At 39.8% G+C, this 17,720-nt stretch overlaps 1 protein-coding gene across 10 annotated transcripts in view; it reads left to right on the top strand.

Annotated features, from left to right (window-relative positions):
- Window positions 1-15,062, top strand: part of ELAVL2 (ELAV like RNA binding protein 2) — a 173,816-nt gene extending 158,754 nt beyond the window's left edge. For 8 of the 10 annotated variants that reach the window (XM_089487979.1, XM_089487967.1, XM_089487959.1 and 5 more), the window contains 3 exons: window positions 421-646; window positions 12,269-12,307; window positions 14,090-15,062. In XM_089487979.1, the coding sequence (XP_089344105.1) occupies window positions 421-646; window positions 12,269-12,307; window positions 14,090-14,420 (596 nt within the window). In that variant the 3' untranslated portion in view covers window positions 14,421-15,062. The remainder of the gene's footprint in view (window positions 1-420; window positions 647-12,268; window positions 12,308-14,089) is intronic. The other 2 variants (XM_089487933.1, XM_089487923.1) reach the window with 1 other exon arrangement.
- The last annotated feature ends 2,658 nt before the right edge of the window (window positions 15,063-17,720 follow it).

The raw sequence follows: 17,720 nt of genomic DNA, 5'->3' as shown, positions 1-17,720 counted from the left end.
TGGTGACCTTGGCATGTTCTTAGTATGCTAGATTGCCAACACTCTTCCCTGTTTGGGTTACGTATATACTTGTCTATAAGTCTAAAAATGTATGCCCAAAAATTGACCCCAAAATCCCAGGTCAACTTATTTACGGGTCACTATGGCAATGTGATAGCAGCTCTTTAAGATCTCTCCATGCAGTTGTAGAGAGGAGTTTATTTCTTTCTGGATCCAAGCAGAAAGCATCCTGAGTAATTGATTGATATTATTGTTTGTTTAAGAGTTCTCCTTCCGCCCGCGCGTCTGGCTAAAAATGAAAGCTTGTTTGCTTGCATACTTGTTGTAGAAATTGAATCTTTTGAGGGACAGTGGTGGAACATGCATACAAGCTTTAAAAGTGAAAGATGAATTACCCCTTTGCCTTCAACTTTTGTGCAGGAGTATCAAGGGGTGTGGGCTTCATCCGATTTGACAAGCGGATTGAGGCAGAAGAAGCGATCAAAGGCTTGAATGGGCAGAAACCTCCAGGTGCCACAGAGCCAATCACTGTAAAGTTTGCCAACAATCCAAGCCAAAAAACAAATCAGGCCATCCTTTCTCAACTGTACCAGTCTCCAAACAGACGGTATCCAGGACCTCTAGCTCAGCAGGCTCAACGTTTTAGGTAAGTGGGAATGGCATGATGTCTCATGTGGAATCTCCTCTGCATCAGTTTAACCTTCCATGGTAGGAGGATTGTGTTTTCACATCTGAGAATTGTTTAGGTTTCTAAACTTTTTTGTGTCTGAGAGGCACAGCAGTAAATACTTACTTAAAAGCACTGCCATCTGTTGGCAGCTATAAACAGATGAGAAAGTTTAAGCAGCTAATTAATAACGCCTAAACAATGGGAAACATTATTTTTTTCCAATTTACTTCATGATTTGGGGGTTATTTTTATCTTGTGGGGTATGCAGTTTCAAATCAGATAATGTATAAATGCATGATAAATTGCTGAGGAAAAAGCCCGTTCCTTTCTAACTTAGAGTTACTGCTTTGAATCATACTGTTCACTCTGCATTTCTTTACAGTTGGAAAAAAAATCAGATTTTTTTGTATATATACAAAGAGGAGTTTGCTGTTTCTGTGTGTGGGTCTCTGTTCCTGTGACACAGAGCTTGCAGCCATATGCTTTTCTCTGTGATATTTTAGTATACTGAAAAGGACAGATGGTGTGAATTGAAATAAATAATGTGATAATCTGTATCTGTTAACTGCTTGGAGCTTTGTATGCATTCAGTGCTGTTTTATTAAAGACTGTATATGTTCACATGTGTGTGCAGATGTTTGCATACTTGCATATCTATACTTGTTCTAAATTTGATGCTGTTTTTCTTTAGTTCCCATTTTATTCATTTTAAGAAAAGTTACTTTTAAAACAAACTGAAGGAAACAATTGAGTATCATTGTGAAAAGCAGAAGAATAGCCGAATTAAAAAGACTGGTTGTACTTACTTTTTAAAAAACAGACAAATTAGAAAAAAATATTTCCACTTTAAGGATCTGGCCAGTGGCAGGATTAACTAAGCAACTTAACTGAAGCAACTTGATTGCATTTTATGTAGTTAACTAGTTCACCCACAAAACATTTGTTCTAGCAAGCCATTCTCCTGGACCAGAAAGAGGCAGTTCTTTTTATTCAGTATTCAGTGGATTTTCTAGTCTTTCTGGAGATTTTTTTGGTTTTAGTTTGTTTTTTAGTTTGTTTTCCCCCTTCAGAAGATAACTCTGTAAAGCCGCTGAATATTGAATAAAAGTAGACTTGCCCTTTCTCCATAGGCAGACTGCCTGCTCCAGTACTGAGTGCCGGAGCAGAGGTAGCACTGCTCAGAAGAGGAATCCCAGAATATACTGTGCCTGAAGTAAGGTCATTGGGGAATTGCTGCACTGGCATGAAAAGAGGTAAATAAACGTCTGTAGAAATGGTTAATGCCAGGGTTGGGGCATGCAATGTCCTGTGGCCCTTTGAAATCCCTGAGCAGTCTTTATTCAAGATACAATGGTTCAGCTATCCCCTATATCACCTACAAGCTTGCAGATTGTGTGATACACATTGTTTGGGGAAAGATGGTAAATGAATCTGAAGGGAAAAGAAAATACAGCACACATGATGGCATTTGCATAGAAAGAGCTTTCATTCATTCTCGACTCCCCCACTTATTTTATTAGTATTTTTTAAAAAAACTTTACTGTGTTCATTTCTGTCTTCCTCATGTCTGCCTGCTTCTGTCTCTGTCACTTTCTTGAACAGGATACTGACACTTAGAGCCCTATAATATTTTCAGCATCAGCCTTATGAATTTCAACTATTTATTTTTTTTGCCCCAAACCAATTCACTGTAGTTGTCTATTAAAAGAAATGAGGAGGTATGTGTAACAGATGCAATGTAGAGATAGGTGTACTCTCTCCTACTTCTGTTAAGGATCAACTGAGACATTAAAAGACATGTGTATTCCCTGAAATAAAACCGTTTTCCTTCCCACAGGATTTCCTCAGAACAGGCTTACAAATTAAGCTTGTGTTTACCTTCCAGTAACCACTCACAAAATGGAACATGATAAATGCAAAGTTTGTAAGTGAGGATAGTCATGTGTCATAACAGAAGAGGTATTTTACTTGAAAGAGGACCTCTTCGATAAACATGCTGAATTTATTCTTTTGTTTGACATTCACTTTCACCATGAAATTTTCCTCACTCTTTCCCCAAAATGATGGAGTTCTGTACACTACAGTTGGCCCTTGGTATCTGCAGGAGATTCATTCCGGACCCGCACCCACATATACCCAGATGCTCAAGTCCCATTTTTCCCAGTGGTGGCATATGCACATGTCCATGCTGCCAGTAGGGTCAAGGGGACTTCACCTGAAGCCACATGCATGTGGCTGGGAGATTCTCGTGAAAGAAGATCTCTGGTCCTCCTGAGGGAGTCCCCCTGCATACATACATGTGTATCCTCCTTGCCCTGGCTCCTCTTCTGCAGTGAAAGCAGGGAGCCTGAAAAGGCACCTGTCCTCCCCTGTGATGGATGGCAGTGCCTGTGCACTTGGCAGTGAGAGGGAGGACAGCCCAGCAGGGACCGAGATGCCTCAAGGCAGAAGGAGCGAGCCCCCCCCCCCCTTTGTCCTACCATAGCCATGGGAGAGGAATATGCACCCAGGCAGTATCCTGGCCCTGGCACCTACCAAGGCTTCCCCTGGAACAGCCAGCCCAACCCTGCCGCCCCTGAGGAGAAGCCCCAGGGAAGGAGGGGAAGGAGAGAGATTTTTCTTTACTTCTTTACCCTTCTGACTTCTTCCCTCCTTCCTCAAAAGAAAAATCTACCTACTTCCCCTCCTTCCCTGGGGCTTCTCCTCAGAGGTGGGCTGGCTCTTCCTGGGGTGAGCCTTGGCAGGGGCCAAGTACCAGGGCCACACATATACCTCTCCTGGGGCTACAACATGGGTGTGGAATGGCTCACTCCTCCTGCCTTAGGGCATCAATCTCTGCTGGGCCACCCCTCCTCCCTCCACCAAGTACACAGATGTTGCTATCCATCCCATGGGAGGAGAGGTGCCTTTTTAGCCTACCTACCTACCTCCGCCACAGAAGAGGAGCCAGGGCAAGGAGGATATAAGTGTATGTATGAACGGGCGGGAGCAGGAGCCACACAAGTACACACAATGACAATAGCGCTCTCCAGCAGAACCCCAGAACCCTGGACTCACTCAGGGGGACCAGAGATCTTCTTTTATGGGAATCTCCCAGCCACATGCACGTGGCTTCAGGTGAAGTCCCTTTGGCCCTAATGGCAGCATGGATATGTGCATGCGCCATCATTGGGGACAAGATAGGCTTGCCAGCCGAGGATTCTCAAATCCGCAGATGGCATGTCCATGGATACCGAGGGCCAACTGTACTTTAAAACCCAGCCCTCCCATGCCAAATCTGGGCTGAATCCCGGGCAATAAGGCCACACAACACATTGCCCTTTATGCCCCAGATATGTGGTATTTTTGAGGTATCAAAGGTTTTTACAGTCTTGAGTTTCCTCCAGAGTTTGCCCTGAGCTTGACATTTAAATGTCTGGATCAGTTTCTGGACCCAAACAGTGAAGTTTTCCCCTCCTGTCTTGCGAGCGTGGACTCGCAACCACTTGCTTTTAAGATCAGACTGAGCGCTCAGATCACATGCTGGGCACTTCATTTACCTCTGATAGATGGACATACCAGCAGAGGCAGAAAGAGTTTAAAAAAAACCCTCACTGTTTGGCCTGGAAAGTGGCCTGGAAATGGTGACACCTGTCTGTGTAAACACTGGAGAAAACTCCTGAGTTTAAAAAATGGTGACACCTGCCAAGATCAGTCCTGGCTTTGAAAGACAGCAGGAGCAGTGGCTGTGGACCCGCAGGGACATTTGTGTAGTTCTGACAATCTACCTGATGTTACTGGTTAGGAAACACGGGATGGCTTCAGGGAAGGTACTGGGGAACAAGGACACTCAGATATTTTCCCCTGATGTACACAAGCCTAACATCTTACATGACTCCAGAGTTTGAAAAGATGATACTATGTATCAGGCAGATGGGTCTTGGAGTCCTTGTTAGCATCATGACTAAAAGTTAACAGCTGTTTAGAAAGGGTTAATTTGTATTAGTGATCTTGTTGGATACTTTTTATATTAGCTTGGCAGTTGGAGGCTGGGGAAAAAACATACAAAAGCTGAGAAATGCTAGGGCAATGAACTTCCTATGTTACTAATCTCCTTGTATAAGTGGTCCCCCAACTTTTTCAGGCTACTGCCCCTTTTCCTCTTGGGCAAGAACCTTAGCGACCCACAGTGTGTGTTTCTTGATATTAGGTCTGCTGCAAATTTAGAATCAATCTTGGTCCCTGATTTTCTTCGCACCAGTCACTTTGGGAGCAGCTGGCTGAGCAGCCTCTCACCCATGCCAGCCTTGCAGCAAAGGCTGGTGCAGATAAGAGATCTCTCGGTCTCTGCTCAGTCACTGATCCTTTTGCACCTGATCACACTGGGAACAGCAACTGAGCAGCTGGCTGAGCAGCGACCAAGAAGCCTCTCATCCATGCTAGCCTTGCTGCAAAGACTGACGCAGGCAAGAGGATTTTTGGTGGCTGCTCAGCCAGCTGCTCCATCACTACTCCCAAAGTGACTAGGTGTAAAGGGAGAAGTTTCTACCTGGTGAGTAAGGACCCACAATCCTCCATCATCAAGGTGGAGAGGGGCACAGCTGGTGTGTGGATAGTGTGTTTTCAGAGGCCACATGCTCTGGTCTGGAGACTGTTGTGGATAGGAAAATTGAGATATTATAACTACAGGAGCTGCTTTATGGTGGACTTTTTCCAAGAATCAACTCTAGATATTCGGCCCCCTCATTCCCCAGAGACATGCCTTCTCCACACAGCTACAGGTCCCCCCCCACACACACACACACATATACAAAAATTGTTTCTTCTGCTTCCTCTTCTCTTGGCCTTTTCCAGCAAAAGAAAGGCAAAGTTCACAAGCTTAAGCAAGGTTCCAAATTTGAAAGCTACTTTTTGCTGCCGCTTCTCCCCTACCACCATGTGCTCTAATACCTTGCTCCAGTCAGTCAGTTTGTCCCAAAATGGCACTGCTTTGTTCTACATAGTGATGCCCTGAGCCCAAGCCTTGCAAGAATTTCCCAAATGGTGCCACCAGTAGTCACTCCTGTATCCATGGATTCTGCATCAACAGATTTAAGCATCCACGTCTTGAAATTATTGGGCGGGGGGAGGGGATTTCCAGAAAGCAAACCTTGATTTTGCTATTTTCTATCGGGGACACCATTCTACCATGCTGTTGTATATAATGAGATTTGAGCATCCACAGATGTTGGTTTCCACAGAGGGTCCTGGAACCAAATCCCAGTGGATACCAAGGGCCCACAGTACTAGTGAAATATGTGGCTTAGGAAGTGAGCTTGCATGGGTAGGCGAAGCACTGGAGACACTACCACAGGAAACAATCAGCAAGACTGCACAGTGGTTTTAAAGGACCCAGGAAAGAAATTTCATGCAATCCTCATCCCCACCATAGTCTTAAAGGCTGTTGATTTCCCCTTGTCTTTCTTCTTCAGCAATACTTGGACTGGCAGTTCCCCTGCTGCCCTCTTTTCCCTCACCGCCTCCCTGAATTTTTTCACCACTCAGTGGGGCATACCTCCCATTTGAGGAATAACTATCTTAGCTGTGGGGGGGGGGGGGAAGAATTATGCTTGCACACCTTAATTTTCTTTCTTTGCTTCTGCATTATATAACCTTTGCACTATATAAAGGTAAAGGTTTTTCCCTTTGACAAGTTTGTCAAGTCGTGTCTGACTCTAGGGTGCGGTGCTAATTTTTGATATACTAAACCAAGGGAGCCGTGTTGTCAAAGATAACTCTGTGATCATGTGGACAGTGTGACTGTGCAGAAAGCTTTTACCTTCCCACTGAAGCATTACCTGTTTATATACTTGCACTTTTACATGATTTCAAACTGCTATGTTGGCAGAAGCTGTAACTAGTTATGGGAGCTCAGTCCATCATGCGGTACATGGGCCTCGACTTGCCAGTTTTGCAGTTGTCAGTCAGTGTCTTAACCACTGAGCCACTACGTACCATTTGCACTATATAGCCTATATCAGGGGTAGGCAAACTTTTTGAGCCAGGGGCCAGGTTGCTGTCCCTCAGACAACTGGGGGGCCGAAGCCAAAAATTAAATAATTAAATTTAAAAATAATAATAATAATAATTAAATAAATAAACCGGGACAAATGTAGGCCAAAATTTTCAAGTGGAGGACATTTTTTAAAAAAAAGGAGGACATGCAAAAAAAATTGCTGATTTTTTAAAAAATGTTAATATAAATGCATCTTTCGGAGGCTTCTATAGACAATTGCCCCCCTTGCCTGCCGCTTGCCCCCCCTTGCCCACCTCCTCCTGATAGGCCAAAGGCCCCACACCCTCATGTGAGAGGCCAAAGGCTCTGGCGGCAATCGGCGGCAGGAACAGGCGAGGGCCGGTCCCAAGACCTTGCCGGGCTGCATCTGGCCCGCGGGCCACAGGTTGCCTACCCCTGGCCTATATAGTCCAATTGCCATTGGCCTCACCCTGGGAGGATGCAGCACAACCCAAGGACCCCACAGCCAGCCATAGGAAATTGAATTGCCAGTCAGGGTTAGTCTGCATAGAATTAGTTATAATATTGGCTTTTACCGATGGGCTGGAGCCCATCAGTAAAAGGGCTGGAAAGCTTCTCAGCCTGATACCACCACCTACACCATTTGCCACCAACAAAGCTTATTTAATAGCAGTTATGTGTGACATTGTTGGGCACCAAAAGAAGTATTGGGGAGACCTAGGACTACACCCAGTTCCAGAACAGAATAACCAGACTTCTTCATTCTGTGAAAATGTGACAGGAGCAACAGAGGTGTATAAGGAAGACATTTATTTCTCCCAAGAGCTTAAATTTACAGTCATAGTTACACCTCTTGTGGGTCCCTGGCGCTTATGGTATGGCACATTGTTACTGAGTGTACCATGGTGAAAAAGATGGAACATAGAAGGGACACAAAACTCCTTTTTTTGTTTGTTTGTTGTTGTTGTTGTTCATGAACTGTTGTTGCTGCTTCAGCTGCCAAATGCCAGCTATGGGAAGGTTGGGATGGTATTTTGGGGAGCTGAAAAATAATAACATATAGGATGGGGGGGGGGGATTCAGGAAGAGGAAATCCTGGAATTCTCTCATGGCATAAATTTTTATTGAAACCTGACGAGAATCAGGGTGCTTGAAAATAGTTGTCACATTGGAGACAGATTTTTACAACCCCTCAGAATCCTTCTGTGAGTCTGGCTAGAGGAGATCTTTAGTGGATCTAGTTCCAGCCTGTGACTTGAGAATGAGTTGTAAAATCTTCATTAGGACTTACTTCTAGGCAGAATTACAGTTTGGATCCTGGAATTGTCTAGTGTGTTATATAGCTTATGACTCACTGCTGGAGTTTTGCAAGCATGCTTAAGCATTTATCTTTTCATTCAGAACACTGAATTCCCACCCCCAGTGCCCTCGATAAGGAACATCATTGCTCATTTGTGCTAGCCTAGGTAGATAATCGCTGCAATTGATGAGTTCCATTTTGCTGAGTTACCTCAGTTAGAACTTACACAATTAAGCCAATAATGTCACAAACCTCCAATTTTCCTCCTGGTTTATTAATAGAACTATCACTGTATGAACATAAAAAGCATTGGTAGTAATGTTCCACCAGTGATAAGTTGTTGCTCAATTGTTAGCTGCTTGTTAAAATAAATAAATACAGTTTGACAAATCTGAGAATCCTGTTCATAGTAACCCTATGACTCATAGTAATGGCTGTGTTCTTCACTAAAAACAGAGATAGATAGCTGTCTGTTTCAGAATTTATCGTCTTCCACATCCTTCATTACTTGTTGGTATTGAAGAGAAGCAGTATTGTGTTACAAACTGCATGCTTTAGATTCAGGGCTGGGGAGTAGGAGTAAGAAGTAAAGGAGTAAGAGTTTTTTACAGGAGTAAGAATAAGGAGTAACAAAATATATATTTGTTACACCTTATTCCTGTTATTATATTGTACATGCAGACACCAAAAAACAGTTTTATTATATTGCACTGGGAAAGGGACTGGGAGGCAAAGAGGCACCCTCACACACATGCACACACACATGTGCACCAGTCTTGCAAACCAACTGGGGCTTATCCCCAGGACTGGGGAGAAAGAGTAAGAAGTTTTGCAGGAATAGGAGTAACATTAAGAAAAAATATTTTACTCTGGAGTAGGACAAGGAATAACCAACCCCCAAATCACCACTACTCCCTACCCCTGTTTGGATTAAAGCATGACAAAATGTGAAGTGTACACACCTAGTGCAGTTAAAAAATATATTTAGGTTGACATTACCAAGATGGTAGTTAAGTGGTGGTAGTAAGACTTAAAATACTTACTTGAAAGCATCTCAAGATGTTTAAGAGAGGATAAGTATCCACAATCACTATTCTGTCTTGTGCATATTTTCCTCTTTTATATTATTCTAATACACTTTTGCATATTTGTCCAGGAATGTCCAACGTGGGAGCTTGCTGGCATTCATATGCTGACAACCCCAGGTGAATTTTGTGGATGACTGAACGCAAATTTTCCCCTCCAAAATACTCATTATTTTATTTATCAGTATTTGTATGTACACAAATGATGAAATACTCAAGTAATTAAATACTTAACTAATTCTGGGCAAAATTATTTTGATAGTAATCTATAAATATATGGACATTTACTATAATGTATGTATAAATACAGAGAAAAGTGAGAGGAATAAATGTATGGAAGTTGCAACAGATGATTTGAAAGATGTATTTCTGCTCACAGTGTGCATAGTTATCACATGGTTATTCCTGGTTTTGCAATGTGTGTGTGTGTGTGTTTAAAGAATACCAAATAAACGTTTTTACCTGTGAAAACAGTAATATGAGAAAAACAATAGCAATGTGAGAAAAACACACTATTTAGTGTGGATCAGAGAGCTACAAAACATTATTTGTCCATGGGCAACAGTGAGACCATGGCAAGCAATGCTTCTCTCACACCATTTTCAGTTCTCTTAAAAAACATTCTGTCTTAATTTCACCACAGAGATTGTCTTTCTATGGTATGTAAGTACTAAATTAAAGGTAATAGTACCAGGTCTGCCTCTAATGTTCAGGGCCTAGATGATGGAAGTCTAGGAGTTAGGAAGGGTTTCCCCCCCCCCCCCCTTCCCAGTAACAGCTTCTTTTCACTAGAACAATTTTGTAATTAAATAATTTATTCCTTAGGCTGATAACATCAAGTGCTTAACATAGTCTTCCATTTGCTTCTATAATTGTGCAAATTAGATCATGCATAATTACCCGCAGATATATGAAGATTATGGGAGCTGTGTCTAAAATGGAGCATTTCTCATTAAATGTGAAGAAATCATGTCCGAAAGAAAGAAAGAAAGAAAGAAAGAAAGCATGGACTACCTCATTCTATATTCATTATAAAGTACAATTGTGATTTTAAAAAATGATGGGAAGAACCAAATGTATATGTGGAGGCTGCTTTGTCCTCTGACTTCTTAATGCAATAGATTGGTAAATAACATAGTATACCTTGGGAATCACTAGATACTTCTCTTTTAAATAATGGAACCAAAGCAATCTTAACCCATGAACAATTTCCTCAGGGATTTCTAATGTGGCAGAAATTAAATTCCACTCAAGTCTTCTAGAATATCTGAGTTGAGAAATCTGACTTTCCCCCTTGAAAATAAAAGTGTAAAACTTAAAATAAGATTTTTATTTTATTTTTTTAAAAGTCAAAAGCAGTGTTACCATTTATGTTCCCCTGTCTTTGTATTTTATTTGGTATATTCTGTCATTATTTATAATAGGAAATCCTAAATCTGTATATATTTATTTATTGCTTTTCTGGCTTAAAGGGTCTCCACGACAGTACTGCAACTTTAAGACAGTCTTATAGAACTTTGTAGCTGACCTTTAAAAAAAATCAATAGAAAATCAAAGGTAAAGCAAAAACCCTTTAAACATTAAGGCACACATTGTTATCATTTATGCAGTGAGAAAACAGAATAACCCAGTTTAGCCCTTCTGAGTTTCATGGTCTGGACAGTATACTAGCAGGCTGCTACATGCTACTAAGCCTAGGTCCTTCAGATCTAGCCACCATAGGCACGTTGTAGGGAAGAACTTGAGGTCAAAATTCAAGAGGAAGAAAAGGTTTCAGTTCACTGAAAGTCTTACATTCATGTTCTCAATACCCCATCAAGTGTTCTTGGTCAAATTGCTATTCTGAACAGATTGATGGTTTTTTGTTTTTTTTACATATTCTTGTTAGGTCTCCTTGAGAGACTAACTTAATGCCTAAGGTATGTAACTAGACACTTTGAGATAATAGTTAAATTTGTATTGATTTTCAAGGGAGAATACTATATTTGTTCCATGTGTGTGTATGTTGCTGTATCCAAGCTGTGTTGACTGTCATTTAAATTTTAAAAAGGTTGCTAGCCAGTACCGTTGCCTTCTTAATTTGGGTTAAAAAAAATAGGGCCTCAGTCAGACTACGTGCTCCACCTGCTAAACCCATCCCAACCTAAGAAAAGGTCAAATTGGTAATCATATTTCTGTGTGAAGTAGCATTTACCACAGTTAATTTTGATGAAGATGTTTTACTTAAGTACGGTTAATGTGGGATGGGATGGAAATGGGAGTGTATGTTCTTGACTCTGGATTCTGATTCCTCAACAATAGTTAGTAAGAGACCTGAGCAAAAATGTGAACAATATCTTTATCACTCTCTTGAAGCATAGAACTACCTGATTTGTTAAGTTCTTATTTGTTCAAGATAGGTTGATGTGGAAGACTTTTTTTTATTAATGTTTGCGGCTTGCCACTCTACAGTTGACATTTAATCAAGAACAGATGTAATATATAAAATGTATACTGTAACACAGCTACTTCTTTAAAACTATAAAATATTTACAATGTTATAAGATACCTGGGACACAATTGGGGTATCATGGTTGTAGGTTGCATATAGTTCTAATCACAGAGATCATTACATTTACTTAGGTTAGTCATGATTGATATGTTCCATTGATTTCAGTGTGTCTGTTCAAAATATGATTAAACTTGGGAAAATCTCTAATCTTTTAGAAATTGTATAGAATGGAATTCCCAACAAGTAACAGAAAAAGCACAAAGTAACTGAAGTAATATTTCAGCCCAACAGGCTTTCTGGTAATGAAGTGACAGTGTAGACAAAATAACCCTTCCTATGTAAGGATTTCTGAACTGATCTCGGTATAAAATTGATTCTCTGAACTATTCTAATATGGGTGTTTTCTTGCTTTAAAATGCCTAATTGTCTTGATAGTGTTGAATTGAAAGTCTTGTTTTATGTGCTCCTGAGGCTGATCTGCTCTTTTACATAAATACCTAATGGAAATTTAATCAAGGCTGGCTTTGTGGGAATACTTGCAGTCTCTCTCCCTTTCTCGCTCAAAAGTGGGGGAGGCAGAGTGAGTGTAGGTAATATATATTAGTCGTACATCAGTAGCCCTCGTCTCAACCTCTTTGGTGAGAAACATTCCAAGACAAAAGTAGCAACTTTTTATTGAAGGTAAAAAGATCCAAAGACTGAACATTTTACTAAATATGTTTTTCAGGTTGGACAATCTGCTCAATATGGCTTATGGAGTAAAGAGGTAATGAGGAATTGTGTTAGGTCCATAATAATTAATTTTTTAATACTAAAATAGTGATTGAATTGAACACATTTTGCAGTATTGATAAAATTTTAAAATTCTGTAAATGAAATAACATTGGGTGCTTGCATGTTATGAAATTAAAATCATTTTAGCTAATTGCATTTCTTTACCGCTTCCTGTCTTGTCATCTCTTTTTTGACTTCATCAATTTCCAGCATTTTAATATTGCTTTTCTGTGTAGCTTCTTGTGCAGTTTGTGCCTGGCTTTTAATGTTGTATGTCATTGTGTCATTGCCTTTTGTGTCAGAATTACATATTTTGTAATATTTTAGGACCTTTGTGTTTTAGTGTGCTTAAGCCTTATCTTAGCCTTTGAGATACCACTGAAAGTCCCTTACAGATGCCAGTAGCATTGCCTCTGTGGATGAAGATTGTAAGGGAGTTCATACTTGATACAGGGATAAGGACAGCCTAATACTTATAGGATCAGGGAAGGCCCTCCAGAGGCTGATGAAATACAGTCATTATCAATCCAAGCCAGTATTGTCAGCGGTGAAGATTGTGGGGATTTGTAGGTTAGCAACATCTGGAAGTCTGTGTGCCTATTCCTGCTTTCTGGGTAGGGAACTGCTCACCATTTAGATACTATGGCCTAAATGCAACTTTGACCTTAAAATAAAAAGAAAGCCAGGAATCCAGACAACAGATCTCCCATTGCATGAAGGCAAATTCTTTAGGTCTTTGCCTTAGTGAGGATTTCAATTCTGCTTTCAGAGAATTGGGATAACTAAAAACTAATGTGTTAATAATGTCTTTCTGGGTTAGTGGAAGGAGCAACCTGAACAGATTGTCATTGCATTGTAAGACAGAGGGAGCAATAAAAAAATATTTTACAAGTTTTTTTTTAAGCAACTAAACCAGGAAAAAAATTGAAGATTGGAAGATCACTTCCAGTGCTAAAATTATAACAATGCAGCTTCTGAATTTAACCTAATTTTATATATATCACAAAAAGGAATTTTGTAGTATGGTTCTTAGGATGCTTGGCCAAACTCATTGCAGACATGGGAACTACAATATTGTTCAAACTTCTGGTAGCTGAGGCATGCCTTTAAAAAATAAAATAAAAATGGAACCACACTTTTTGGGGGCAGGGGCAGGATGACATCCCCTCCAAAAAAAGTGACTATTGTTGTAATACAGCAGAGGACTTTTTGTAGACATCTTGTTCTGCCATGTAATTGGAATTATCCAGATGCAATAGGTGTAGGAAACCTATGCCAATTTTGATGATCTGATAGTCCTATCAGTCCTAACCACCTGGACAGGCTGGATGAGACTGATGGAACCTGAAGTCTATCAACATGTAGTGGGATGTAAAATTTCCCCCAGCCCTGAGTTATACCAAGTGGTAGGGGACATGCAGCCGAATCATCTAATGACCTCGGAAGAGTAAGAGAGGAGTTAATACACAGAGGCTTATGTGAGCTGTGATTATAACAATTCTCTCAGTATGTTACTGAGTTGTTGTTGTTTTTCCAAACCACAGCAGTAATCTTGGCAATGGGTTTGAAAGACACTTCACTGTGGCTTTGTATGCTCAGAAAAATAGGGTACCTCCAGCCAAAAGCACACACTTAGCACAGATACAAACAAAGGCTAGTCAGAAAGGCTCTTGGTTAATATTCAAATAGATTGCATTCTGAAATACTTACTCTGAACTAGGCTTCTCCTAAATATATTTTTTTCTGTTTGTGTTTCTTCTTCTGCACTGGGTAGTAGGTTTTCTCCAATGACCATTGATGGAATGACCAGTTTGGCTGGGATCAACATCCCAGGACATGCGGGAACCGGATGGTGCATTTTTGTGTACAATTTAGCTCCTGATGCGGACGAGAGCATCCTGTGGCAAATGTTCGGACCCTTCGGAGCAGTTACCAACGTGAAGGTTATCCGCGACTTCAACACAAACAAGTGCAAAGGTTTTGGATTTGTGACTATGACAAACTATGATGAGGCAGCCATGGCAATAGCCAGCCTGAATGGATACCGCCTTGGAGACAGAGTTTTGCAGGTCTCGTTTAAAACAAACAAAACGCACAAAGCCTAATGAGTTGCCCTCAGCCCAGTTTATATTTGAAAACTATTCGACAAAGGCAAGTTAAAAGAAACTTTATACATTAGTAAATGTCTTTGTAAGTCAGTGTTGAGATGGGAGGGGGGGGATAACAGACTAGCATCCTAAGAAATATGTGAGATTTTTTATTGCTAGTATTTGAATTAAAACTTCTTAAATATCTTATGTTTGAATATGGACAAAGGTACAGGGTTTTTACCTGTCACAATGCATTCTATTGCCTTCTTTGAAGAAGGCGGACCTTTTAAAATGTTTGAGCTAAGGGAAGAAATTTCTTTTACACGACTGCCTTGAACCTGTGAGTAGATATTGAGGCTTTGTGTTACAATTCTTGAGTTCGTTATTCTTACGTTGTGTTTGATTTACACTTTAATGCCTTGCTGTTTAGTCTGTTTAAGAAAAGTGTTTTGAAGTTTACATTTTTATTTATAAAGTTTAAAAATATTTATTTTGTAATTATAATTTGGGTTGGGGAAGGGGGGTGGTGCATTATAAAAGCTTATTGTAAGATTAATGGAGAACTTTTCGTAAAGCAGTACCTTGCCAAAGAGATAAGAGCCTCTTTGATGTGGGTTTAAAAAAAACAAAGCATCTATTTTTATAAAAAAGAGAAAATTTGGAGAAACTTTTTACAGGTCCTGGAACAAATATTTTGACTTGAATACTTTGAGAAATCTCTTCATATGACACCTAGTGAGCTTTTAAAACTTACCAGGAAATTTGCAGTGGTTGGGGGGAAAACACTTTAGAGAGATTTATGATGTAGAAATTCTTTAGAGTTCTTTGTTACTCAAGAAGTGGAATCACTGGGAAAGCACTGCTGGTTTTGATTTTGTAATCGTTGGTGCAGTCTCTGAACATCCTGGTTACTATGTGATAGGTGGCTCACATTAACTTGTGATTTTGAAACAAAAGAAAAAAATTAAAAGTATATAAGAGCAGGCAAGAAATTTAAATTAACTGAGATGGGGGAAAAAATCTGTTCTTCCTATAGAATTCCCTTCAGATAGAGCTCATGGTGTTTAGTGATGTACTTGCAGTATTGTTTGAAGAATTGTTTTGTCTTAAAGAAAACAAAGATGTTTGCACATGGTTTGCACAGTGGCAGACCAGGAAGGAGCAGTCTTGCGTTGGATATATTTGAAGGTATTTTGAAAGTTACGTTTAAGGCTAACACCTGAGCTTTGTGTAATGTAAATAAGATCTTTAGTTTATGAACCTCTTTTCAGCTAATATTTTTGAGTTTTCTTCTGGTTTTTTGTTTCCTTTACTTAACATGCCAAGTGATGTTCAAATTTTGAATGTTTTTGTATGTTTTTTCCTTTGTAAATGGCATTAAGATTGTTACTTGAGGTCTGCTTATTCATTTTTGTTGTCCTGAGGACTTGAACTTACAGTGTATCAGATACGTTGCAAATTTTGTCTGTAGATAGTCTAGCTTCAGCTGTTTATGGTGATGCTACATTTTTGTTTATAAATATGTTTGTGGTAAAAAAAATGAGTATAACCATAGGTTTTGAACAAATTCCTTACATTTTTCATACCAGAATCATAAATACCTGTATGCTATTGAAATTTAACTTTGTATGATGCTTAAATCACTTATTTGGGGAAATAATAAAGTCTTTACCATGTATGGAAGAAATTTAAGGTCAAAAAGTACAAATATTTTCTGATTAGCATCTAGCTTATAATAAATTTTTAAAAAGCTGAAGGCTGCAGTGCCTTCACCAGGATGCACTGACAACTATATAGTTACGTCCTGCTTTTTGTATAAACTGAGATGCTCATATCGCTTCCCCTTAGAACAAGCAGTGTGCTATGCATAACATACTTGTACATGATCTTTGCAGTTGCTTTTTTTGATTCTTATTTTTTAAACGAAACTGTAGTTATAAATTTTCAGTATAGTACAGTACATAATACTGTGGGAGAATAAAGTGTGCTAAAGTGTCAAGCGACTTTTCATGCTAGACCCATTCAATGCTACTCAAAATCAATTGGCTTCCTAAGAAACACTTGTCTTTAGGTGTGTCGAGCAACTGTTCTGGGTTAACACAAACTTTGTATGTATCCGAAAACAAAAGCGTTCCATTGCGGTGATGGGGGGCAGGTGGGCGGGGAAACAGTAGCTACATTCTTTGCTACTATATGCTGCTGTAGCAAGATGAACAAATAAACCTGGCATTGATGAGAAGGCATGACTATTGGGCTTCACTTTACACTGTTTATCAGAGCACTTAATAAAATGTAAGGCTGGTATTTATTTGAAGTTGTACAGTATGACTTAATTCACATCTGTTGGAGTAGAAAAAATATATTCTGTTGAGTATTTAAAAGAGGCTGTACATGTTTTCTTTTGTGTTTGGATCCTTTGTACTTTTTCATGTTCAGTACATCAATAAACAAAAGTTGAAGGGAAATAACAGTGTGGCGCAGAGATCTTTTAGCCCTTGGTTTACTTTTGAAAGGTTATTACCTGGGTGTGAGGTATTTTCCCCTACAGATTTTGAATGTGGGTTCAAACTCTGTACCTACTGCAAGAACAGGATTCTCTGCAAAACAAAATCTTTTGATCTGCATATTATCAGTCCATATCCAAGTTTTATCATGTGGCTTCAGTTTTGCAGGCAGGTTTTATTGTGTGAAATAGGCCTGACAGAACACCTACATAAAGTTGGATTGATATTTACCACTCCCATGGCAGTAAGAAATCATAAGTCAGCAACTATGAACCCTCGAGACATTGTTGGATTGCAGCTCCTAGTATCCCTCATGGCGTTACTGGCTTGAGCTGAAAGAAGATACAGTCATATGACATCTGGAGTATTACACTTACCCATCCCTATATTAAAGCTTATATTTTAATAAGGAGCTCTTTCACACTACACAATTACAGTGCTATGATTCTGCTTTAATTGTCATGACTGCATACTATGGAATTCTGAACTCTGTAGTTTGGTGAAGCACTAGAGCTCCCTGGCAGAGCAATACCGCTCTCTATACTGCAGATCCTAGGATTCAGTGGCATCTTGCCATGGCAGTTAAAGAGGATTCAAAGTCCTGTAATTGTATAGTTTGAAAGGCTCCCATGTTAGATTTTTTAACAATTATAGGGGTATAGCATGGAAGACTCACACAAGTGAACATATACATAGCAGGGAATACTTGCCAAAAGTAATCGCAGAGCAGTATCCTAGTATTATAGGAGCTACTTTTTGAACCAGAAATCTCTGAGCAGCCCTTCCCAGAATGTTGTGAACCATGCCCTTT

Source organism: Sceloporus occidentalis, unplaced genomic scaffold, assembly GCF_023333645.1.
Source record: "Sceloporus occidentalis isolate IW3139 unplaced genomic scaffold, rSceOcc1.0.p SCAF_1, whole genome shotgun sequence".
Taxonomy (NCBI): Eukaryota; Metazoa; Chordata; class Lepidosauria; order Squamata; family Phrynosomatidae; genus Sceloporus; species Sceloporus occidentalis.
This window is presented reverse-complemented; position numbering and strand designations above follow the sequence as displayed.